General features: G+C 44.3%; 1 protein-coding gene and 1 long non-coding RNA gene across 6 annotated transcripts; one reads left to right on the top strand and one right to left on the bottom strand.

Moving 5' to 3' along the window:
• Positions 1-300: 300 nt before the first annotated feature.
• PTPDC1 (protein tyrosine phosphatase domain containing 1) lies at positions 301-21,758 on the bottom strand. Of its 5 annotated transcripts, none has more exons than XM_063181820.1 (10): positions 21,718-21,758; positions 10,050-10,142; positions 7,248-7,419; positions 6,441-6,521; positions 6,100-6,218; positions 5,239-5,376; positions 3,381-4,585; positions 2,488-2,673; positions 1,672-1,782; positions 301-862 (listed from the first exon to the last, which is right to left on the bottom strand). In XM_063181820.1, exons 2-10 carry the CDS (start codon positions 10,132-10,134, stop codon positions 746-748), a joined length of 2,214 nt encoding a protein of 737 aa, XP_063037890.1. In that variant the 5' UTR covers positions 10,135-10,142; positions 21,718-21,758; the 3' UTR covers positions 301-745. The 5 variants fall into 5 exon arrangements, with proteins under 5 accessions (XP_063037890.1, XP_063037892.1, XP_063037889.1 ...); XM_063181822.1 differs by having other exon boundaries at positions 21,723-21,750; XM_063181819.1 differs by lacking the exon at positions 21,718-21,758 and adding an exon at positions 19,394-19,465.
• Positions 8,615-10,051, top strand: LOC134432956 (uncharacterized). The gene is made up of 3 exons (XR_010031435.1): positions 8,615-8,902; positions 9,263-9,437; positions 9,604-10,051. It is a non-coding gene; the product is annotated as an uncharacterized LOC134432956 (long non-coding RNA).
• Positions 21,759-26,545: the final 4,787 nt, after the last annotated feature.

Raw genomic sequence — 26,545 nt, 5'->3', positions numbered from 1 at the left:
AAGTTTAGCTAATAAAGTAAAATTTTACTCTTATTCAAAGCACTTTAAATGCCTCAATCAATTTTCTGTTAAAAACAGTTTGAAGCTTTCTCAGCCAAAAAAGTCTAAATTAGGGCTTGATGACTACTGTTCAACACAGTGCATTTCTCTCCTACAAGACCTTCTAGAAATACTTTGGTTACAATTGTTTAAGAGATCTGAAAAAAAATACTGTCCGCTGTCTATAACAGATCTCAAGATCTGTGAATCTCTCCATTATTACTGTTGGTCTCACTTCAAAATTTCTGAAAGGAAAAGCAGTTTCACAGGTGCAGTCAATATTTATTTTCTGCAAAATGAAATCAAATATCATTAATGTAAACATATGTAATACATAAATATTAATCCATTAAACCTTTGAGGATCATGGCACTGAACTTTATGGCAGTCGTGTCACTTGACAATAATGTTTCTTGCCAATAACAGAGGTTTCCACATCAATAAACACATCTGAAAATAGAAGAACCCTTCACAACATAAAAGAACAGTACCTGAAACAAAATGCTACAGAGAATGGTTACATGGAGCTGTTCTTTAAAACTATGTAGACTGAACAACTGCCACTAAAACTCCCTCTAAAAAAATAAAATTATTTGTTAATAACTTCTGTTAGGTAGATCATGCCAGGTAGCACAAAATACAGTAGCTGGAATATGCAAAATAATTCGGTAGGCCCATCTAATGCTTCAGCAGAGCTGTGTAGAAATCAAGGAGGATTCTCTGTGCCTTCTTTAATCCTTTTCCTTTTTTCTTCCAGGGCTTGTTTAAACACAGTTTTCAAGGTATTGTAAACATATGGCCCGTTCTCAGAATCGAAGCTTGTCTAATAAAAGAGAGAAGTTTCAGTTCAGTTGTTAAAGAGATGCCATACAGCAAAATGCAAAGTAGATGCACAACATTAAAAAAAAAAAAGCTTTGAGATTTATCAAAGAAAATATTTGTTTTTGATGGAGTGCTTAATGCCAAGTGTTTTCAGTTTTATGCTAACTAGACATTAAAATGAAACAGAAGAAAGAGAAATGTGGTGATTGTTTTAACAGGCAGGTTTACAAGAGATGAGGAAACAACACAGTGAACATTCTGTTCAAGCTCAGATTTCATTGACTGAATCTGAGAAGAAATCTGAGCTGAGCAATAACTTCACCTGTCACTGTTACTCAATGAGCCCAAAGCAGAAATTAGTTACTCACAACCTGTGGTACAGGTCTGGAACAGAACTGACTTGCAGTGTAATTTCAGAAAGTGATTTAATCTGATGGAAAGAATTCACATGGTACAGAATCTACCAAAGCCTTTGGGAAACTACTCTAGGTGATTAGTCAGTGTCACCCTGTAAAATTCTCTTTTCCCTAATTTGAAGATGTCCATGAACTGGCAGTGGTCCAGAAAGAGAAAAACGAGACTCCAGGATTAAGGTTGTAGTGACGGAATTTAATTTTTTAGAGAATATTTCCAACCCTTTATGTATGTGAGTATTATAAAATGTAAACTCTGAAATAAATAAGGTACACTGAAGCATGAAGGAATTACTGTAGCCTTTCTCACAGAGGCCTCCCTCTGTTGATTGCTTCACCCTTCATGATTTAAACCAAGTAAATACAATATCCTGGATAGTTATTTGGGATTACTTGCCTTGGTGAAAGCTTTAATAGCACGAGCAAGTAAGGCCTCCTCCACATCAGCTGGCAGCACTTGCAGTTTCGCCACACAGTGTAAAATACAAAGGATGGTCTGACACTGCTCCTGGTGGGGAAAAGGAACAGCATCTCATCAGAAGAAATATTTCCATAAAAAGCAGTTTAGCACTCAGATTTTGTTAACTGCTGTGTAAATACCAGGTTGTGCCTTCTTGTGCTGAAACTTCATGTGCAGGAGCCCAAATTTTCCACCAGCCCAAAGAGCCGCGGCATAATTATTTCAGTCACGATAGGAAAACTCTCCTGAGTGCTACAACTACTCTGGCAATTCCTCCTTATTTCTGGGAATTTCAAGATTCCCTCCACGAACAGCAGCCTTCCTGTGAATTGGCATAGGAAGGGTGAGATTTGACCTTTTCAGCCCAAAATGCTGTGCATGTTCAGGGCTTTTTTCCCATCTTGTACCTCTCTCTGTCCTTCCCAGTATCCGTCACCACTGGAAGCTGGCAGAGACACTGAGCAGTGCTAGCAAGGAGGAAGAAAAGGAAGAACAATATTGGGGTTGTTCCTTCCCAACCCTTTTCCAGCTTAATTAAGGGGCTGGAGCATTTGTCACACAAGCAATCTGCTCTAGGTAACTCTGTTTTGAGCAAGACACTTGGACTAGAAAATATCTAGAGATACCCAGACAATTCACACAGTTTGATGCAGAATGAATTCTCATTCTGATTTTGAAAGAGAATTAAGTGGCTTTTTTAAAGTGCAACCCTTGCCCAAAGTGAAGGAATGAACTGTCAGATTGAATATGTACCTTTCCCAGCAAGTGGAGTGCATCCTGGGATTCTGTGCATTGTTTTGCCAACATGTCAATGTCATCTTTGGATATAATAGGTTCTTTCAGCTGCTCTATCCATGACCACATCAAGCTGGAGAGGATAAAAGGATCTCTCTCGGTGCAGATTTTATCCCAAGCTCCATCTTGAGAATTCAGTTCTTTCTTAAAACAAAAAACAAAAAAAAAAAAAAAATACAAAAAAACAAAACAAAACTGAAAATGTATTATCTATATACCTTTGCCAAATTCTCTTTGATTGTTGCAGTATTTGGCTCTTATATTCCAACAAGAAAAGTGTTTTCAAAAAAATTTGTATTTTTTTCCAGAGTATCAACATTAATCAACAGTAATACAAGTGATTCTTTAAAACAGAAGGATGAAAGCAGCAGTGCAGCTGAGAACCTCCCAATACTCCACTGGAATACATAAACCAGCTTTGCATTACAACTTCAAAGCAAATGTTGCTAAGAGGATTTGGGTTTGACATTAAGCAGTTAAGTTTCCACTAAATTCTTTTTCTTTTACTCACAAATCCTCTGATTAGTTCTAAGAAAACACTGATGAAAACCAACTCAAACCTTTAAAACCTGTGCTATTTCTGTGCCACCAGCAGCCACATTACAGCCAGAGGTAATGGCATCAATTTCCCCCAGTTAGGAAAGTGAACACAACCAGAACCTCCACCCTCCTGCTATAGACCAGAATGTGTAGGTGTATCTTGCCAGCCTGTGAAACACCTGAACCCAGGCCTCATATAAATTGCTATCCTAATGTGCCATTTCAAAGCTCCATTGGCATTTTTGCCATTCCAGGAACTCACTGAGGTGAAATATGCAGAGCCCGTAGCATGGGTTTGAGTTAAAAATTACCTGCCACATTTCTACCTTCTGCTTCACTTCATCCTCTCCCAGAAATTCATTTATATCTGCAAGTGCTTTGGCTGCCAAAACTCGTCGGGCTTCCAAACTTAATTCTGACTGCAGAACAATGTGTGGAATTGTCTCTGACAACTCTCTGCTACTCTCACTTTCATATCCAGTGGAAAAATTCACTTTGGAAGAGGAAGAAGAAGAGTCAGAGTCCTCAGAGAGATAGAATCTCCTGCCATACATATTGGTCTTGTGGTCCTTCCTGTGAGCAGTCTCACTGGCAAAGCTGTGCCTTTGCATCCCAGGTTCCTTGGGATTGTGCATGGACGCCAGGCCTGAGGAAAAGGTCCTGCTGCGTTGGACTTCTTTGGTAGAGCTCCTTCTGTGACAGGAGCCGTCCCTTCGTCCATGCAAATCAAATTTCCCTTGGCTCCAGAACGTGCACGTGTTGCGCACTAATGCTTCTTTGTTTAACTCCATCTGTGGCTTTGTCTCACCTGTGGCAGAACATTCCTCTTCACTGTTCTGCTTGGGTTTGTTGTTCACTAAGATCTGCGCAGGCACTGTCCAGGCAGTGTCATCCTGTTCCAAAAGAAACTCAGTTCTCCTTAGGTCTGACTCACTGTAGCTCAGACGCCTTCTCATATGAGTAAGAGGCTGAAGGCATCCGACGTGCCTTCTCCTGCAGTAGGCATCACACTCGTGTCCCAGGGAGACGTGTGAGTCCTGGCTGTCGAGAGCAGAGCAGTGGGCGTAGGACGAGTCCGACGCGTCGCTGTCGTGCCTGGCCAGCTCCCGCTCGAGCTCCGTGGCCGCCAGCTGGGACACGGTGCTCTCAATCTCAGCTGAGAGGTCTGGGATGTCCAGCAGCTCTGCCTCTACCACCTGTCTGTTCTCAGCCAGGTCCAGCAGCAGCTTGCACACCAGGTGGATGAGCTTTGGCACGTGCTTGAGGTGCCTGCTCTCGTAGCCGTGGAGCAGGTGCCTCTGGCGGGTCAGGTACTGGGCCAGGGTGACGGCGGGCGCCCTGGGCTCGCAGCAGGCGAAGACGTTGCGCAGGGGCACCAGGAACTGCGAGAACTCCCTGACACACAGCAGCTGCCCCCGCGTCTGGATGGAGTTGGGCCTTTTGGCTCTGACAAACAGAATCGCCTGGTCAGCACTCATTCTGGTGGCAAAAACCAGGTAGCAAGCTATTAGAACACCTGGAAAATACAAAGACAGGATTAGTGAAGGAACTTTCAGACTCAAACAAACACTCAGTGGAAATACGGGATAGAAATTAATACAGGTGAAGACAGAGCGTCCTCTATTATGTGATGCTGTTACTGAAACGTAATTTCCTGTGAAGAAGCACGAGACAGTGACGCCCTGCTCACTGCACTGCAGTGGGAGCTCCCCACAGCCTCTCCAGGAGTTCCACTATTCACAAACATGGGAGTAATGGAGGCTTCTAAGGGAAGGGCACAACCAGAAAGGACTTGAAAGGGGCAAATGAAATTTTAGGTGCTCCACCAAATCTACCCAATCCAACAGTGAGTGGCAGTTTGTGAACATGTTATAAATACTGGACAAAGAAAGTGTACCAGGGGAATCTTTCCCCTCCAGAAGCAGGAATGTAATGGAACTATTATACAGATTAAAAACTTCTCTTACAGGTCTTTGGTTCTAATATACTAAAACTGATCTTCTCTAGCCATTGAGGACATTTGGACGCAGTAGTTTAGCACTTTTAACCATTTTATAGAGGTTCATCTTGCAATGACACAGAATCCAGCCCAGTTATTACTGGTTTATAAGCAGAGAGGGTTGGAGTTTCTAGAGGAACCCTGGTGCTGCTCCTGCACAGGGCACGTACCTGTCCTCCCCAGTCCTGCATGGCAGTGAACAGCCACCCTGCCCTCCTGCAGGGCGAAAGACATCACCTTGACCATGTCAAGGATAGTCGTGAGAGATGCCACGCCGTAATCCTTCCATCCAAAATTATAGAAATAAACTGAAATAAAAACAGAGACAGTGATTTTCTGCCACACCAAATGTGAAAGGCGTAGTACCATTTGCAGAGGAGAGATTACTAATAAGAAATTATAGTATTAAAATTGCATAATGGATCTTAAAATCTGACTGCATCTTGTTTGCAAGAGATTATTTTCCCATTTCAGTGTATGCTTGCTATTGAAACTTGATAGATACACGAAGCTAGCAAAGATTTGTCAAACTCAAGTTCAGCTAGAATGTAAAAGAGGTAACAAAACAGTGATTCATGCAAAATTGCTCAGCTATATATAGAAAGAGGGCAATTTTTTCTTTTCAGAAATAAAAGCACTTCTTCAGTCAGCAGCTGCTTTTTACAGAGAGGCACTTTCTTCTCACCATAACATGAAAATACAAAGATATGGTCAGCAGCAGTGTCCTCACATGAAATAACCTTTTATAGTCTAGGTAAGAAGACATGAGTGTACCAGAATTTGTGAATACAGAAGAAAAAGTGAACTGTTGTCCTTCCTTTAGAAACACCTGCACACAAACCCTCCATCTCTCTCTATATAATACAGAATCTTCAATAATGTGTTATTTGCTCTTCATTGTATTTGCCAGGTTTCACATTTTGTGCAATGTTTCCTACATAGCTGCGTTTAATTCACAGGAATTCAAGTAAAAATACCCTTAAATGTCAAAGTCAATAATTAATGAGGAACAACAGCAGGAGGGCACTTACTGCCAGCCTCCATAAAGGCTTCAGGACGGTAGGTGAAGCCGCTCTCCTGCTCCAGGGGGTTCCCACAGCTCGCGTGCTCCCCAGGACGCTGAAGGTTAATTATGGTTTTTATGCCACATCTTAGGGAAGGAATAGATGAGTCAAAGTATTACAAGCAGCCAAAACCTCATTGTCCCTTATTTTCTGAAACACATATTTATTCTTAGTGGATAATAAATCTTTACCTGTAGAGCGTTAAAATGAAAGGATCTTTATCAACAATCCAAATCTATGTTGAAAGAGAAAATGGATCAGGAATTACACCAGTAATATTCACAATAAATAATGACTAAATTTGTTACCTTTCAAACTGCTCAATAATGTTGTACTTTTCAATTACTTCTGTTGAGGGTCGAGCCATAGCCAGGATGTTATCTGTTATCCTGAGAAATTAGAAAAGTAAATAAATAATAATGTTATCATTAATAATTTCCTGGGTACGAGTCTTCCAAAATAAGAATATTATTATATTCAAGAAACAGAGAAATACCTTGGTGATTAATTGGAAATTACTTTTAAAATTCTACTATGCCACAGTGTTAATGATAAATCCTATTAAACTGATACAGATGGAACATTATCAAAAGACAATTACTGGAACTGCTTAGATGCCAGGACGTAAGTAAGAATTCCTTTGGATAGAAATCTTTCTATTCCTTTGAATAGAAATCTGGACCCAGATCTCTCTTTATTTATTTAAGGTTTGTAAATGTTGCTTAAGCATTTGCTGTTAGAAAAAAAACCCTGTAAGAATGTCAAGATATACTTCATGTGACTTTTGCTGCACATGAATGTCCTTCTGAACACATGCCCACATTATTTCATCTGCAGGAAATGCTTTTACTTTTCAATTGTATTATTAACATATTTAATTCATTTGCATCCTAATCCTGAGCAGCCCAGAACAGCTTTTTAATAATTCATGACACACAGGTATTTATTCTTTTGGATCTGACCCAAACCCACTGTAAGTCACCAGGAATCTTTCACTGTCTTTCCTGGGCTGTGTCCAGCAGCCACCAGGTCAGGTTCTAACTGCAGATCAAACTCCCGTTCCGTGTGCCACCTGGCAGCTGGTTTCCCAGCAGCCCGGCGGTTTTGCCGCTCACCATGAGGAGTAGAGCCCCTTGATGGCCTGCTGGTGCTCGGCCCAGCGCTCGGGGTTCTCGTACTTGCAGGCGCGGCCGCCGCAGGCCATGGAGCACTGCATGTGCCCGGGGATGACGTGGCGCAGCCGCTCCCCCACCTTCGTGTACTTGGCCGTGGGGCGCCTGGAGCTCCCTGCGACACACAGAGCCGCGTTAGCCACGAGCCCGCTGAGAAACACCCCTTCAGCCTTATGGCAGAGCCACAAACACCAGAAAATATGCAACGTGTACTTCAGGCTCGTTGGTCAAGGAAGGATTCTGAGGGGAAAAAATCGCCTGCATTACTGCCAGGTATTTAGTCTGATGAAGTTAGAGGTTAGTGACATCCTTTGCAGCTGAAAAAAGTCACGGTCCTCTTCAACCTGAAACCAATATAGTTAACCATGTCCTCTGAGTATGCATGAATGTGAGCTTCTGTTTTACCTGTTATTTATAACTGAGCTCTTAGAGTAAAAAGCATGTATTAACACCTGAATAAGGAATCAGTGAACAAAACAGAATACACAAAATACAAGAAGAAAATTAAACCCCACTATTTTATCCACACATAAAAAGTACAGTTAACAGAACAAAACTATAGTAATACCGAGAAAATACCCAGAACTGCCAACAGTCTCAATGAAAAGTACTTTACTTTTTTTTTCAGGAAAAGTGGCGTCTAGCTCCTCGGGGCTGAGCGACGACAGAGCCACCATGACCCGCTGCGTGGACGAGGAGAGCAGCTCCACCACGGAGCTGCGGCGCCGCTGGCTGAGGCGGAGAAGGGGATCGGAGGAGGAATGCCTCCGCCCCTGGAAGAAATGGCTAAAGATGCTGACGGCCGAGCGGCGGCGGGGAGAGGGCTGCATGGCTGCGCGGCCGCAGCTCCGCGCGGCGCCGCTGCCCGGGGCGCTCTGAGCGCAGGGGAAGTTGCCGAGCGCTGAAGTTGCGGGAGCGGAGCGGAGCGGAGCATCCCCGAGCGCGCTCGGCAGCTGGTCCCCGGGCTGAGCTGTCGCCATGGCAACGGAGGATGCAGGCGCTGCTGCCAGCCAGCCCCGGGCTGCTCCTTTCCACAGGGATTGCGTCTGCTCGGGACAAACTGTTCCACCGCTTGATGAAAACAGTTGCTTGTCAAGTAGGTAATTTTCAAAACGCGCTGGGAACAACCAAAATGTTTGTAACAAACAATGGGAGTATTTAGTTCCTGCTCAATAACAGGCATTCAGAACTCGCTAAGACACAAAATACTCCATTCAACAGAACAATGAAAATGTAGCTGGAGGCTCTGCCTCCTGAGAGATCTGTAAGGAAGCACATTATACTCCCCCACCTCCTGGTTCTTCATTCCACAGCCACCTCTCCTCCTCCACTTCGCTGCTCCAAAATGCATCATTAGCTGTGTAATGACTGGGATTAGTGTGTTCCTGCTGAAATGCTTTAGTACATGATGAATTGTAGACTGTTTGCCTGGACCATTCACATCTAACAAAACACAATTTGTTATCCAAAACAAAGGGCTGGGTTTTTTTCCAGGGCACAGCTTTTTTATGAAGCAGAGCTGTTAACCCTGCAGCCTGACAGAAAGCAGATCACGAGGAGGAGAAGGTGTGTCAGCTGAGTGCTTCAGGCTTCTGAAGGTAGGTATGAGGTGGCAAATTGCCTCCCACCTTGCTTCCAGTGTGCTGAGCAGGAATGAGGTGGCCAGAAAGATTGCAGCACTTGAAAAAGCTACTGTGCACAGAAGGGATTATAGTGATGTAAAAAGCCTCTGTCATCCCAATGTCTGTGCATCAGACTGCACAGAAAGGGGAAGGCTGGGGAAATCAAGAAAATTCACTTGAACTTTGTCAATAAACAAATTAATCCCGCTGTATTTTCCTAAAACACATTTGTGTTTCTTCTTGTTCCACAAAACCAGTAACCTGTACAGAGGAATTTGCATAAGAGGAAGTTCTCTTTTGGGACAAATTCATCAGGTAAAAATGTGCTTCTTCCAGGCACTGACCAGGAACTGAAGGCCTGAACTTTGACTGCTGCTCCCCAGCTCTTACAGAGACGTGGCAATGTTTGCTGTGGGTACCAGGCCTGAAATATCAGCAGTGATGTCGTGTGAGGAAAGGAAAATGTTCAAAGCCTTGACTCGTCATTCATCAGTGGAACTGGTATCAGCAGGTGAGGAAACATGGACATATACTTTTAGTTTGGGGGTTGCATGGAAGAGAAAGGAGATAAAAAAGGCTATTTCAAGTGCTACCTGTATCCAAGGAATGTGAAACATATTTTCTAATTCACTATATTCCTTTCTTGTATGTAATTATTTTTCTCTTTCTCTTCTCAGAAACTTTTCAGTATATATCAAATGATAGTGGAGATAGAAGTGAGGAAAATGAAATGCTACACATCATTATTTTCTTACTGAATCTAGCAGATTTGCAAACACTCACGCAAAACGGTAAGAAAGAATTGCATCTGTACAAGTTTAAAAAATTAGAAAGGTGAGTTTTGCTGAAGGCAGGTTTGTATTTTCAGAGAGCTAGGCAGTTTCTCAACACAAAAATGACATAGTTTCTTCCATTAAGAGACCTGACAAAATGAAAATTACAGAAAAGGTTGACACATTATCACCATGATACACTGATAAAATAATGCAGTTTGGTTTTGTTAGAGACATTTTACATTTATAAACATGGATAATATTTCTGGGGTTTTTTAAATTTTGTGGGCATTTTTCCAGAATTGTTCTAAGCATTTATTATGAACGGCACATCAGAGCCAAACTCTTACCTGAACTCATATTTGCCAGATACACACTGCTCTCTATCAGCGACGAGTATGGTTGCTCATTTTGCAGCAAAACTCCTGCAGCCATTGCAGTACCTGTGGAAACAATGGAATAATCACTGAAAATCAGAGAAGCTCAAAATGGGCAGAATAAAGGCACATGCTCCTGGTGAGGCTGTGGAGTCGTTGAAGATTTGGGCAGTAAGGCATGGGCTGGTATTTGACACACAGATTGTCCACAATGCACGGCCCCTCACTGCTCTCTTGGGCTTTGGAATCACATCTGCCATGGTTCTCCTCCAACAAGAAAACTGAACCCACCACTCTCTCCAGGCAGAAACAGATTTTTTTCTCTAGTGTTATTTCTAATACAAGGTAAGTCCTGCTTTGAAAACCTTCTATCTGACAGAAAGATAAAGCAAGCTGTAGATATGAACACAGTCATCAGTCTGTGATGTTTAAATAAACCCTTTGCATGGCTCTTGAATGGAAATTCTTACTCAGTATAAGATCACCCTTCTGTTTCTCTTATCTCTATAGGAAAACAGCTGCAAGCATAACAAAAAAGAGCAATTTTTATACCAAACTAAGCACATCTCTGCTGCATCATTAGCTACAGAAACTTTGCCAAATAGACAAACCTTGGGTTCCCAAGTCTGCAAAACCTGTATTAGAATTCAGCATAAATAGGGTTTTAAAAGACAGATTTGCTAAAAAAATATATATAAAAATAGAAGAGTCCTGCGGGGATTAGGTGATACACCAGGCCTGTGTGGTGCTAACTGCTTGCTGTTCATTGTCCAGCTTTTATCTCTAATTCTGCATGATAATTTTTGCAGCAAATATTTAAATAAAATTTATTCATTCAGATATTACATAATCTACCACATACTTGAATAAATTATTTTTCTAACAATGCTAATGGACTTTATTCCACAAAGTCAGCCAGTGCAGGTCTGTTCTCTTCAAGATGCTTAATGGTGGGAATGGATCACAGATTCACATTAAGAACCCTTTCACAGAGCTGCACCAGTCCTCTCAAAGGCATGAGAATTACATTTGTCAGTGAAAGACAAAAAAGCCTTCTGAAACTTCAGAGATGCTCAGAAAGGCATCTCTGATGTAGGTATTTTTAAAAGAATATGAATCAAGAAAATTAATCAAGAACACTCTTTAATAAAGATTAAAAGAGTATCTGGAGCATTTTCTACTCAGCTACTTGACCATCTGACTGTATTCTGAAAAGTCAGTCCTTTCATAAACTGCCTTCATATAATTGCATTCTATTTGGAGAAGTTCCAGAACCTCTACTTTTTTTTCAATGGATTTTGAAATCAGTAAGTGATGGCTTCCATTAAAACTTTGAACCTAAAGAAAGTACTTCATTTTATCCCCAGAATTTCTTTTTTTAGAGTTAATAATGCTGAATTAACAAAAAATACTGGTTTCTATTTCTCAGCAAATTCACTTCAAAATTCTTAACAGCTTGTCCAGATAACATTTGAAAAAGATATCATACTGGCAGCAAAATCACCACCATGATGACTATTTAGTTCTCCTATTTCCTTATATTCAAATGATTAAAAAAATAAAGAGATTAAATGTCAAGGATATTTCTATCTAAAATTATTTCCTTTTTTTTTTTTTTTTTTACTGAGGAATCAGGCTGATAAGAACTCTTAACTGGAAAGGGACGTGACGGAGGTTAATGCAGAAGAGAATATACCTAGAGTATGAAAAAATACTAGCAAGCTTCTTCTAAGTGGCAGAGGTGAGGTTTTTGTTTCTTCGTTGTCTAACCAATTTTATTTCATTTATACACCAAATCCCTAATTCCTGTGCTGCCCAACTGACCTGAATATTTTTTCTGTGCCTTTCAGTTTGCAAAACTTGACTGACAGCGCAGTGTGATCAATGGGAGCAATTCCCTTATATTTACTTCGGGAAAAAAAAGTTAGCAATATTGTGACAAATGACTTTGCTGAGTTACACTGCACTCCCTCAGACACGTGTAAGGTGGTAATTTGGGACAGGTCAGGGCTGATGTTCCTACGGAGGGGCATTGTGTTCCTGCAGCAATAAAAAGGATGCTAGAAGTGCTTAGGTTAAAGCAGCAGCTTTCTCCTGCTTTGCCTCTATACCAGATATTCTTGGTTTTTAAAGACGTTCTTCAGCATTTTGCTCATCTCGTGAACGCTCGGTAGCTGCGGAAGGCACAGCCTGGAGCACTGTTGCAGGTCGCGGTGCCATGAGCTGCCTGAGGATCTGAGTCACGTACCTTGGGGCAATCACGGTATCGCCTTAACCAGCTCTGCTGCTCGATCTGTGCCGTGCGTCCCTATTGCCATGACAGCAAAGCGGCCGCCCCTTAATCCCGGCTCCCGGCAGGAGTGAGAGGAGCGGCACCTCCTGCGGGGCAGCTCACCTCCGCTGCAGCACAGGCAGCGGTGCCACGCAGCGAGCGGGAACAGCCCGGCTCTGACCCCGAGCCCCGGGAAACGTGCCGGTGCTGCCGGCTGGCACAGGGCAAGGGCGGCACCACGCTGCCCAGGGATCTCCTGGAATCCTCATGCCAAGCACTCTGGGTATTTCGAGAGGTCCCCTCCAGGTGTGGGTTTGATACGTGCTTTGATGTTTGTCTGCAGTTTTGAGTTTCTTTTCTTCCCCCCACTTTTGAGCTGAACAATTTCTACCAGAAGGGATTTTTGTCTCCTGTCGCACTGGATTCACACGTTGCATTTGGAAACGCGACAGCTGCCGTGCCCCACTCGCTGTGCACACTTGCAGGGCTGCATTTCCTGCGGGGGATGCAGAGTGGGCACCTGGTGGATGAGGTCGCTCCCAGCACCCACCTTATCAGCAGTGAAGCCCCTGCCCAGGCCCTTTCCTCTGCAGCGCAGGCCCTGCTCTTTGGAAGGGCACGGGGGAGCAGCAGCACAGCTGGGACACGGGGGTGCCAGCTCCTTCCACTCCTTCCTCCCAGGAGCTGGCTGCAGGAGGCACCCTGCAAACCAGCACTGGGCTTTGCAAATCAACAACTCTGCCTTGTCACAAAACATTTCTTTCTGGCGTTTCAGGATCTGAAAAGCAGTGGCTTCCAGTGGCTGGGCTGAATTTTTGCTCCAGACTGGAATGAGAGGAGCAATGTCCATTACTGCAGCAGCCAGAAAACAATTACACAGTCAAAAGTGAGGAGACAAGAAGATGCTGGTCTCACTCTATCTTGGCAGTGAGGATGGTTATTTAATAAATGCAATTGCTACCTTTCCCTTCAGAACACATTTCAAACAGAGAGAAGAGCTTGCATTCCCAGCTGGAAGGATTCCAGTTAGGGCAGTGTAGCTGCCAGCATGGCCAGTAATCCCATTGTGAGGCTCCCCACAGTGCCCTGTGCACCTATCCACGAATACTGAGGGCCCAAATCTTTAATTCCTGTGGCTTTGGCAAACAAGGATGTCACAGCAGACCACACACTTAAAAAGATTACCTGTATGTATTAACATAAAAAAATATAGTAAGTTTTCCATTTCAAATATCAATATATGGGAAAAATTATTTTAAACCTCAAATATATTCATACAACAGAGGCAATGCTGATGCTTAGGCCTGTCACATGAAATTCTGAGATTATTTTACTGTTTTATTGTCTTCTAAAGTGAATGTGTTCTCTCCCTGTTGCAGTCATATGTAAGTAACTACCTAGCAGCTAAATTTTTAAAGAAACTCACTGCAGGTAGGGGCAAGGGTAGCTTAGTACCTAAGCACTTGGCTGACACCTTTCAAATTTCCTGTGGCCTAATTCTCCAAGCACTTGAGAAGCTTTGCTTTGAGAACAGTCCCACAGAAGTAAATGGAATGTCTAAATATAAGATCACACGGGATACAGTTTCACTGCCAAAATGCAAAACCCTGTAAACAGCACTAATGGAGATGTTTCAGGCAGATGACTAAAGATAACTTCAATGATTAAGACTAAGTAAAAATAGGATAGTGTAGTGAGGACTGGGTATATTTAATGAAGTGGTTAAGAGCTACTAAATTATAACCTTGTCTCTTAATTCAGGCTTTGAATCTGACGCTTTAAGATTGGCAGATCATGAGAATTTCTAGCAAAAAATCTTCTAAATTGGCTGAGAGGTGGTTAGTCACTGGTACAGGAAGCACTGGTAAATGAAAATGCATTTTAAATTACCACAGACTATCTAATTTTAACATTGCCAGGAATAACAAAGCATTTATAAATGTTTGTGAAAAAATTATGATAACTGAGGGTTTTGCTAAACTTGATTATTATGATTAATGAAACAAGATGCAGAGGTTGTTGTTCTAATGCCTTACCAGTGAAAAAGGTCACTGGGAACAGATATTTCATGAATGCTTAAGCTACAATTTAACCATGGTTTGGAAGGCAGTTTTAGCACTGAGCACACATCTTTCAGTAGGCACACACCTCAATTCCCAAGGTGCTTTAAAAAGCTCACTTATTTGAAATTTAAATGTTTGCTACCTGTACGAAAACACCAAAACACTGGAAAAGCAAATAAACACACGGATAAAGGGCAGAGAGAAGACTAGGTAAAAATGTAAACAAATTTTCATCTAGTTTAGTTATACACAACTCACACAGCAGGATGATACTACAGCTGCTGTGAAACTCCACTGGAACCACAACCAGAACAGATTTGTTATTTCTACATGTCTCTTACCCTCTTTGGGAAAAAATATTCCCCACCTGTCTTAGTAAAAGATGGATGTCATTTAATTATCAAGTTTGATATTTACAAAGGACTCTAACCTCTTTCATGTGCAAAAGAGACAAGAGAATATAATTCATTAAAAGATTATGTAGGTGCTGGTTTGGTGATTCAGCCTTTGCTGTTCATAGATTTTTGACATAAATAGCAAGAAACTGCAAGCTAAACCGATGGACAAGTCTCTCCATTGACTTGAGCCATGTTATTTAAATCACCTCTTTCTGTGGCAGTGCCAACCTAAGAGTTAACAGAAGGTATTTGAAACTACCTTGCACACACTGGCAGGCAGTAATTACTAGAGAGACTCACCAAGGAGATGGCATAAAGTGAATAGATTAACTGTTCTACAAACAAAAGTGCTGCCTCTGAGAGCCTTGATCATGAACATCATGTTTACCATGAGCCTCTCAGACTCATCACGCTGACTACATGCAAAATGAAATAGTCAGTAATTGCCAGAATTCTGACAGCACTCGAGTGCCAGTTCAAAAATTATCTCTGCGAGTTAGAGGATTTTTATATCTAATACAGTCAAAATCATAGTAAATTTACAGGAATTTTAATAGTTTCAGTAATTTCAGTGTAACACCTTACCTGTTACCCTGCAAAAAGAATGAGTGAGTGCTGATCCCTTCATAGCTGCAGTATCAGCCACAAGAAACAGGTGCAGGGCAGTCACGTTTTACAGAGAAGCTGAATGAATTCCCCTGGTGTTTCCTGTGGCTAATCGGATCGGGGATGGTAATCTGGGAGGAGCCAGCAACGATCTTTTCTTAACCTAAACGGTGCGGGGAGTGCCTCGGGGACTATGCAGATAATCGTCCCTAAAGTGCTTTCTGCGTCTGCCCGGCCTTTGAAGGGATTGAGGCAAACAGGCCGCGCTGCCTGATGTTCTAATAACTGACTCTCCCAGCTCTGCTCCTCCTGTGCACCTCATTCCCCACCAGCAACAACCAAACAGGTATTTATCTGTGTGTCTACATGCACAACACAGAACCACAGAGAGAATTTTGAGGAGTGAGATTAATTACAGTAAAACTGATACATTGATTTTGAAATGTCATGAGAATTAGAAATGTTCCATTGTTATCGGGGCCTATCACTGTTATCTGCATAAAACATTTCTTCTTACCCAGTAAAAACACAGAATGTCACTGAAGTATTTTTAGCAAGTATAAATTAACTGCATTAAAAGTAAGGTCTCAAAACCATAACAAAAATACTAGATAAACAATGTATAGGATACAGTATCTTATTCTATCTTAAAAATAGATCTTATCTCAAAATCAATTTCAAGCACTAAGTAGTAGCTGATAAAGAAAAGGGCTTTCATCTATTCCCATCACTTCCCTGCATGTCTTGTTAAAAAATCCCTTCCATTAATGAAGCTAGGGATTAATTTTAAAAACCTCCCAATTATTTAGAATCAAAGTATCCTTAAAATTAAAATCCAATGTGATCTGACTGTTCTGTGATTCTAAGCTTTTTGGGGGAAAAAAAAATAAATGGGACTTCAAAAGATTTGTACACAATTTGGGAAAATCCACCAAGATACCTTGGCTACTTAAAAACCTGAACAGATTGTAGAGCCTAAACCCCTCTTTTGCACAGCTTTCTTGTGCTGGTAGAAGTTTCAGCCACAAAGGGGCCAAGCAGCCACAGCTTCCCCAGCCTGCAGCTGCAACTGGGGGGTTCAGAATCTCCAAAAATGAACTCATGTGGCTTCCCAGAAACTTTGCCAAATAGACAAACCTTGGGTTCCCAAGTCTGCAAAACCTGTATTAGGATTCAGCATAAATAGGGTTTTAAAAGACAGATTTGCTAAAAAATATATATAAGAATAGAAGAGTCCTGTGGGGATTAGGTGATACACCAGGCCTGTGTGGTGCTAACTGCTTGCTGTTCATTGTCCAGCTTTTATCTCTAATTCTGCATGATAATTTTTGCAGCAAATATTTAAATAAAATTTATTCATTCAGATATTACATAATCTACCACATACTTGAATAAATTATTTTTCCAACAATGCTAATGGACTTTATTCCACAAAGTCAGCCAGTGCAGCTCTGTTCTTTTCAAGATGCTTAATGGTGGGAACGGATCACAGATTCACATTAAGAACCCTTTCACAGAGCTGCACCAGTCCTCTCAAAGGCATGAGAATTACATTTGTCAGTGAAAGACAAAAAGCCTTCTGAAACTTCAGAGATGCTCAGAAAGGCATCTCTGATGTAGGTATTTTAAAAAGAATATGAATCAAGAAAATGAATCAAGAACACTCTTTAATAAAAAGAGTATCTGGAGCATTTTCTACTCAGCTACTTGACCATCTGACTGTATTCTGAAGTCAGTCCTTTAATAATATATATATTGCATTCTATTTGGAGAAGTTCCAGAACCTCTATTTTTTTTCAATGGATTTTGAAATCAGTAAGTGATGGCTTCCAGTGTGCAGTGCCACTGGTGTGGCAGTGCCACTGCTGCAGCAGCCCTGCCCTGCCCAGGCACACTGACACACTCACTGGTGTGCAGGCCAGGCACACTGACACACTCACTGGTATGCAGCAGCCCTGCCCAGGCACACTGACACACTCACTGGTGTGCAGGCCAGGCACACTGACACACTCACTGGTGTGCAGCCCAGGCACACTGACACACTCACTGGTGTGCAGCAGCCCTGCCCAGGCACACTGACACACTCACTGGTGTGCAGTGCCAGGCACACTGACACACTCACTGGTGTGCAGGCCAGGCACACTGACACACTCACTGGTGTGCAGCAGCCCTGCCCTGCCCTGCCCAGGCACACTCAGGTGTGGGTAAGAGCAGAGTTCCAGCAGAACAGTGAATTCTCCCTGGGAATGACAGCCCTTCAGCAGGAATGTGTACTGGAAATGTGGGGTAGAAAGACTGAGGGGTCAGCTTGAATGGAATATAAATTGTAGAGTGAAATAAATCTGCTCTGTGCATTTGGGTTGAGGGTTGCCCTTGGTTACCAGTCTGGGTCAATTCACAGAGCAGGAACAGCCCCAGGGCAGCACTCCGTGGTTTCACATTGTTCACTCACTACAGAAGTGGCTCTAGAAATCTGGTTCTGTGAATTATGAGTGAAGGGATACATAGAAATCTGATTCTGTGAATTATGAGTGAAGGGATACATGTATTTTCCAAGTGTCAGTACACTAAAATGTGTTAACAAATGGAGCATCTGGCAAAACATTTTGTAGGAGGAGCTGGAGGAAGCTGGCATCATTTTAGTTGACTAAAGAACAAAGAGCAGCTTCAGATAACTAATAAATATTAATTAAATTCTTAATATCAGCATACTCTCTGGGGGAACTTCTGAATGTTCACATTTGAGAAGCTGACATAGCTAAGTTTTATTTCCATGTGGGTAATATAGCACTATTTACCTATTTGATTCCAGAGGGGGTTAATCCTTGGAGGGTTTGGATTCCTGGTGCAACAGCCTCTGCTTCCCTGTACCCACTTGTGGGTGTCTGACTTTTGCTGGCTACTCCTTTATCTGTTCCTACATTTGTACTGCTCACTATTAATGACTTTGTTCAGCTGAAGAACTAATTTCTTCTAGTGCTCTGCAGAGTTTGGCTAATTCCAGGCACCAGTGCCAAACGTGTTTGCTCAAACAGGACTTGCCCCATGTTTGAGCCAAAACAAGGCTTTGTGCTAACTGAGAGTAACTTTTTGGGAGAATTAACCTACAGGGTGGAATAATTTGCCATTTCCAAGGAAAGAATACACAGAGTAGGTGGGATGCTAATGACTAAACTAGCAATCTTCATGTCTCTAGGCTTGGCATTTTCCTGTTTCAACAAAATGAACAATCCCAAGCCCTCTGGAAAATTCTGCTGAACTATGATTGCCATTTAAAGCATTTTAAGTAAGGAGAACAGGATCACTGGGCTTCTGGCAGCTTCTCTTGCACTGCAGGAGCTGCCTCATGCCTACTTCACAGCAGATGTAGCAAATCCACCTGTCCTGTGACCTTAGGGACAGGTTTATCAGATTAGGCAGGCAGAAAAGTGCCTGAACTGCCTCATCAGAATGTCTGACCACTGCCTACACTGCACTGTTTCCAGTGGTACATAGAAAGAATCAAAACATCACATTATCCTAAAACTTAAAGCTGACTAAAACCTGAGATTAATTTTCATTTAATACAGACTCTGTGTTTGGATTCCTAGCTGGCTTTGGGCATTTCCAGCTTCTCTTTTTGCTCTTTGCTCTTCTCATAGTTTGGATCATAAAAATCAATTAATGTTGCTTTATTTTCAGCCTGTATTGAAACTCTGTATTGAAACAGGGGAAGCTTTAACTTGGTGTAACTTTCCAACTGTATACATGTTATTGAAGACTTTCTACTTTTAGATATTTTACATATTTATGTATATCAATATATATAGACACATATAATTTTTTTCTGTCCATTAAGCATAATGCTGTACCACCACAAATCAATCACAAAAGCAGACTCAAAGCCTTTGGCAGACCTCAGCTTTACCAGCAGTGTTACAAGTGTGGGAGAAATGTACACATTTAGCTGCTTAATGAGATTCCAGAGCAGCAGCCCACCTGTGATCCCTGTCCTCTTTCACCATCTCTACTTCTGGACAGTCTCTCTTTTCCTGTTGGTTCCACTGTTACCTAAAATTGCCAGTAAAGGACAAAATGTAGTGAAATGTTAGGTAAAGGCAGCAGTGTAATATGAAAATTTCAATTCAAAAGACAGTTCCAAAACTGAAGAGTTGTATCAGGTGTTCATTCAATGGACTTACAATGCAAAAGATGACTACACACCTAGGAAAATAGTGTAGAACCACTTAAACTAGATCTAGCTAGAAAAAGGAAAGCTCTGATTTATGAGACAACTATCTCCTCCATGTCAGATTTCCCAGCTCCTAGACAATTCATTACAAAATAAAATAGTCATTATGGTGTCCAAATGGTATAAGTGGATTTCCAAAGTGAAATAATGAAACATGTGGAATGTGAAACATTTTGGGTCAGTTTATGTGTCAAGCCAAGCAGGTACACCACGGGAGAGGACTGCATTGCTCACTGTACCTGAGGTGACACCCCCACAGCAGCTGGCCCTGCACAGTCTCCCTCTCTCACTTCATCTTGCCCTAGACATGCAGGTACTCCCTGTGTGTCACACAAACTACTGATGGAAACAAGAGATGGAAAAATCACAGAATCCCAGACTGGTTTGGGCTGCAGGGACCTTGAAGCCCCTCCAGTGCCACCCCTGCCATGGCAGGGACACCCTCCACTGTCCCAGGCTGCTCCCAGCCCTGTCCAACCTGGCCTTGGGCACTGCCAGGGATCCAGGGGCAGCCACCACCTGAATCACAACCTGAAAATGCTTTCAAGCAATACAAAAGTGCAAACACATTTATTTTGTACACATGATATTGGGATTAATTCCTCCACAGATGTGAAGCTGCGTGTTGCTCAGTGGTGTGAAGGACTCCCAAAACCAAGTCAATGAGAAAAGCAAAAGCAAGGGATCTATGCAAAGAGGAAACACTGAAGCCTAGATTATTAACAAATCAGGTAACCGTTATTTTTGTTATTCCACTGAAGAGTGCAGTGACAGTCCGGAACCCAAAGCAGTAATAGCTACATCTAAAAGGTACTGCTGAGTGTGTGGAGTAACCTATGTATTGAGGTCCCTCAAGCAGGACTGACTGAGCTGCGTTTTTCAGGGTGACTGATGATTAGAGGTAAGGTACAACCACTAAAACATGCAGACACTGCTGAGAAGGGGAAAATCAGTTTCCATTGTGCTACCCCGCTGTCCTTCATGGACCCCTCTCCCCCCGACAGCTGCGGGTCTTTGCTAAAGTAAACCTACACAGACCATTCCTTTAACTGGAAGCATTTTGAGATTGTGATTCAGGGGGTGGCAGCCCCATCCCTGGAAGTATTCAAGGCCAGGTTGAACGGGGCTTGGAGCACCCCGGGCCAGTGGACCCCAGACCAGCCTGGGCTGCTGTGCTTCGGTTCTGTGACTATTCAGCAGCGGGTGGCAGAGGGGCTGTGTCACCGCACATCCCCCGCGGCACCACGGGCCGTTCTCGGCCCGGGGACAGCGGGAGGAGCCCAGAGAGCCGTGCGGGGTCGCGGCGGGGGCTCAGTCCTTAACTGCGGGGCCAGGCCGAGCAGCGAGCGCGGGGCTGCCCCACAGCCCGGGGTGCCCGGCGGGGCTGGGCGCTGTGAGGGGCGCGGGGCGCTGCGAGGGGCCCCGGGTGCCGTGAGGAAGGTGCGCGGCGCTGTGAGGAAGGTGCGCGGGGCGCTGTGAGGAAGGTGCGCGGGGCGCTGCGAGGGGCCCCGGGTGCCGTGAGGAAGGTGCGCGGCGCTGCGAGGGGCCCCGGGTGCTGTGAGGAAGGTGCGCGGCGCTGTGAGGAAGGTGCGCGGGGCGCTGTGAGGAAGGTGCGCGGGGCGCTGTGAGGAAGGTGCGCGGCGCTGTGAGGGGCCCCGGCTGCTGTGAAGAAGGTGGGCTCTGAGGGAGGGGCGCGGCGCTGTGAGGGAAGGACGCTGTGAGGAAGGTGCGCGGCGCTGTGAGGAAGGTGCGGGGCGCTGTGAGGGGCGCTCTCAGGAAGGTGCGCGGCGCTGTGAGGGGCCCCGGCTGCTGTGAAGAAGGTGGCTCTGAGGGAGGGGCGCGGCGCTGTGAGGGAAGGACGCTGTGAGGAAGGTGCGCGGCGCTGTGAGGAAGGTGCGGGGCGCTGTGAGGGGCGCTCTCAGGAAGGTGCGCGGCGCTGTGAGGGGCCCCGGCTGCTGTGAAGAAGGTGGCTCTGAGGGAGGGGCGCGGCGCTGTGAGGGAAGGACGCTGTGAGGAAGGTGCGCGGCGCTGTGAGGGGCGCGGGCGGGGCGGGGCGGGGGCGCGGACCCACCTCACCTGCAGGGCCGCTCGCGCCGCTCCGCCGGCACCGCCCCGCGACGTGCGCATGCGCAGGGAGGGACCGGGGACAGGGGAGGCAGGAGCGGGAATGGCGGGGTCGGGATCGGGATCGGGAATAGCAGTGTCGGGAATAGCAATGTCGGGAATAGCAATGTCGGAACTAGCAGTGTAGGGATCGGGAATAGCACTGTCGGGAACAGCGAGGTCGTGATTGGGAAACAACGGGATCGGGAATAGCGGGATCGAGGAGCAGCGGGAGCCGGAAAGGCGGGGCCGGGGAGGAGCGGGATCTGGAAAGGCGGGATGGCATGGGGGGAACGCGCATGCGCGACCGGGAAAGGCGGGAGCAGGGGAAGCCGGCGGGATGCGGGGGAGGAGTGGGAGCGGATGCGGGGAAGGCGGGAGCGAGATGGGGAAAAGAGAGCGGCGGGTGAGGGTCTGGTGCGGGTGTGTGGGTGGCTGGCTGTGTGTGTGTGGTGTATGGGTGTGCGTGGGTGTGTGTGGTGTATGGGTGTGCGTGAGTGTGCGTGGTGTATGGGTGTGCGTGGGTGTGTGTGGTGTATGGGTGTGCGTGAGTGTGTGTGGTGTATGGGTGTGCGTGAGTGTGCGTGGGTGTGTGTGTGTGTGTGTGTATGTATGTATATATTTCACGCTGTTTTACTGACACGGTTTAATGTTTGATCGTGAGCCATTGGGTTTTAGTGGTAAAAGGTCGGGAGCTTAATTGAAAATGTCCCAATGACCGTGTTTTCCAGGTGAATGGTGCCTGCCGGTGGAGGTATGGTCGCACTGACACTCCAAAGGTTTCAGCTTCATCCCCCTGCCCCATCCACATCTCATCAAGCATTTTATCGAGGGCATGCCACACAGACATAGGTCAGGGCTTTGAGAGGCTTGGCTGAAGACTTTTGATAGGCATGAAAGGCATTTAGGTCTTGGACACAGAGCAGAATAGGTTTGTAATGGTTTATTTTAATACTGGAGTTGAATATACAGTCGCTGATTAAAGGAGGAGTGAGAGCCATAAACCTCTGCACACGTCAGTGAGCTGGGCTGGAACATCTGTCCGAGGGTCAGCAGGGTGTTCTTGGAGTGAGTGCCTGCTACCACGCTTGGGAAGTCTGAATTGTGGTTTTCAAGGTCCTCACAGACTTTAGGCACTGCTCTTTGTCTGTCTCGGTAGCCACATTAGTACATTAGCACCTAAAATAAGTGTCCCTAGTATATCAATTATTTAAACACTACCGAGGTTTACATACTTTTAATTGACTTTTTTTTAAGGTAAAAACAGGTTTGGGAACTTTGTAGAAATGTTGGAAAGAATTCTGTCTCTCCTTCTGCTAAGCTGAAGGAGTTGTCAGCGAGGAGACACAGGGCTTTTTTCTTAAATATGTCTTGATTTTTGGCAGCATAACGTATTCCTACAATAATACTGATTTATAAACTAAAAAAATAAAAAAGGTTGTGTGACTCTTCCTTCTGTCTTCCTCTAAAAGATTTGAATGGGGTTTCTCTGTGCCTATGAGAAAATGTTATTAAAATTCACAAGTTTCATTTTTTAAATGAACTGCAGGGCACACATGAAGTGTTTGGTCCCGCAGAGTGAGATTTGTGCCTTTGCCATCAATTATCATTCTCATGTGTTTAGGGTTTGGCTGGCTTGGGCTTGGAAGGCTGAGCACGGCTCTGATCACGCCATGTGATCTCTTCCCAAAATTTGTGTTTATCATTACATAATTACACGAATAAACAATCTTTTGCATGCTTCACAAAGAATTTGTAAAATTCATAGAAGAAAGCACAAAGCTCTCTTTGTTTCGTTGTAAAGATGCAACCACAAAGGCATGAAAATAAATGCTTGCTTTGCTCTTTCTTGTCTGAAATAAGGAAAAAGTTGAGGTTTTCACCACAGCGTGTCCTTGGTGCAGCTGCACAGTTGTGCTTGTGCCGTGCTGCAGAGGGGGCAAGGCTGCTTCTGTCCCAAGCTGAGCAGGGACAGCCCCTCAGGACCATGGCACAGAGAAATCCGTGCTCCTGGAATGCTCTGAAATGTTGTCTTTTGAATTTTATGGGTTTTTTACTCCAGAGACTGGAGAAAACTCGGTGAGGCTGACCATGAGGGGCAAGCTCCCAGATAGAGACAGGAAAAGGATCTTTCCTCGGTAGGAAAAACTCCAGGGGTGCACAGGGGAGAGGGAGACTTTGTGCTTTCTTCCCTTGCTTGAGCACCAGGTTTCGCAGCCTTCCAGTGCTTTAAGGGAGAGAGGGACTTTTTATCTGGGTAGATAGTGACAGGACAGGGGATACAGACTTTAAACTATCAGAGGCAGATTTAGGCCAGATATAAAGAAATTCTTCCCTGTGAGGGTGGGCAGGCCCTGGCACAGGGTGCCCAGAGCAGCTGTGGGTGCCCCTGGATCCCTGGCAGTGCCCAAGGCCAGGCTGGAGAGGGCTTGGATCCACCTAGGATAGTGGAAGATGTCCCTGCCCATGGCGGGGGTGGAAGTGGATGGGCTTTAAATGTCCCTTCCAACCCAAACCATTCTGTGATTCCATAATTCTGTGATTTGAACACTTTATTCCACTTTTTGTTTCTTTGTATCCCAGGGGATAGCAGTGTTCTTTTCTAGCATAAACACAGCCTTTACAGAGATGATTCAGGTTTTCTCTGGGAGCCTTTCACTTGCACTGTTTATGCAGGCACATTGTGTGTTGTACAATGTCTCTCTTGTTTGCCACGAGCATCAGCGTGGTGGGAAGGCAACAGAAGACTCGGAGGGACACTCAGCAGATGTAAGGAAACTATGCCAGCAGCAGGAGAAAATAGCTGGAGAGGCTGCTCCTGGGGGTGGGCACGTCCTCAGTGGGATGTGACAATGCTGTGGTGAGTGTGGAGAGCACCCCAAGTGGAAGCAGGTTTGTTTGCAGAGTCACTGGAACCATTGGATCTTCTCCAGACTGAGTAATGTGCTGGAGCTCTCACCTTTCCTGGGAGCAATGAACTATCCCTACTGCCACAGGTTTTCTGAGGGATTTAGCCTGGGCAGGATGCTGGTGGCAGCTCCTGTGCTTTGGCACACAGCAGTGTGAAGATGGAAACCCTCTCTGCCCGCTGGCTGTGGTGTCAGAGCAGGACAGGTTCTGCAGGTGCAGTCCTGCTTTCTGTAGTGACCATTTCATATCCTTTCCTTTGGCTTTGTGTGGATTTGGTTCCTGTTCCTCCTAAAAATATGCGAACATGTCTCTGACAAGTTACCAGTCTTCTCCTGATTCTGTAGAATTTTCTTGTCCTGACTATTTTTTTCCCTTGGCCTTTTACATGGGCCTTTGTATTGAGTTTCCTTTTACTGCCTTTTTGTTCTTTCTTTGATTCACAGTTGTTGACTTCAAGACCTTGAAGCTGTGCTTTGACCTTTACAGCTCTGACGGTTTGCTAAGACGAGTGAGAAGTTGTTCTAGGAGAGTTAGTTATCACAAAAGGGTAGATGTTTCCTTAGTCCCATGTTTTGCAACATCGCAGGTAAGGTAATGGAAAAAGATCTGAGTGTTTTCAGCTTCAAGTGGCTGTACTTCAAAGTAACAGTGAAGAAATTTGGAAGTCTGCAGCTTTGACTAGAGTGAATTCTTTCTCAAATGAGGGAATTGAGGGATTTTGAGACCCTCCCCCCGTGCATGGTGTGTGTCCTCCTTGCAGAAGGATGTTAATACACCAACGTGGCAGGAGAGGAAGGTGTAACCTACTGTGCTTATTTCAGAAACCTACTTTTATTATTCACCTGGCTGTAACTGTTTGGCTTTCTAAAATGAATACTTAAATGTTTTGCATTTTAAAAGCCTTCAATGGTTGAAGGTATATATTGCAAAAGTGGAATGTTCCAATTTTAAAACAGATTTGTTTTGGCTGTGGGCTTGTCTACCATCCATGGAAATCTGTGCCAATAAAAACAGATGTGGAAGCTGTCTGTCCAGAGGGTGAACTGAGGAGCCTGTGCAGTCATGTTGGAGCAATGTGGACACTTGGTTCCTTGGGGACGTGAGCGGCACAATGTGAAGGACCCACTTAGTCACGACCAACTGTTCTGGAAGTGACTTCAGAGAGCGATTTTGTTTTTAATAAAAAAATACTTTAAAATTGTAATTGCACTTGAGGAAACTGCATTTGATTCAGAGATATTATGGAAGCAATAAAGAGATTTAAAAGAAATCAGCAGTTTTCTGGCAATTATTTGCTCAGCTCAACTATTAATATTGGTTTGTTTGCCAGAACATGATCAAAAACATTTGGCAGGCAAGACTTGGTCAGGAAAGTGAGCCAGTAAAATTGAGCTGTCATCTAAGTACATACAGAAAAACTGTTCACTTGGCATGAAAAACAGACTGTTTACAGAGATAATAAACATGCCCTCGAAAATTATGTTCCTTCTCTCTAAAATCACGGAAGGTCACAAGACTTTGACCTTACAGAAGGAGCATAACACTTTATGAGACTCCTGTCAAAGCACATGATAAAAAATAAATACACTGCAATAAAGAAGTGTCAGGCTGATGGCTCAAATGTGCCTTCCTGCGTATCCTGTCTCCTTCCCGCAGGATGTGGGGTGCCTGCTGCCAGCCCCACACGGAGGGGAGGGCAAACCCACCCCTTCTCCTGACACATCACTCCCTGTAATTAACTTGTGTTTCATCTCCCAAGTAAACCTTGCAAACAGCGAAACGTGTCAGAGTGACATGGAAGTTATTGGAAAGTGTAATTTGCAAAAGCCCCTCTGGTGATTCAGCTGCTGGATAGAGCCCCAGCGCTGGGTGTCCGTGAGGAATTC

The sequence above is a fragment of the Melospiza melodia genome, assembly GCF_035770615.1.
Source record: "Melospiza melodia melodia isolate bMelMel2 chromosome 10 unlocalized genomic scaffold, bMelMel2.pri SUPER_10_unloc_1, whole genome shotgun sequence".
In the NCBI taxonomy this organism is placed as follows: domain Eukaryota; kingdom Metazoa; phylum Chordata; class Aves; order Passeriformes; family Passerellidae; genus Melospiza; species Melospiza melodia.
The sequence above is the reverse complement of the archived record's forward strand: the minus strand, read 5'-3'. Positions and strand labels throughout refer to the sequence as shown.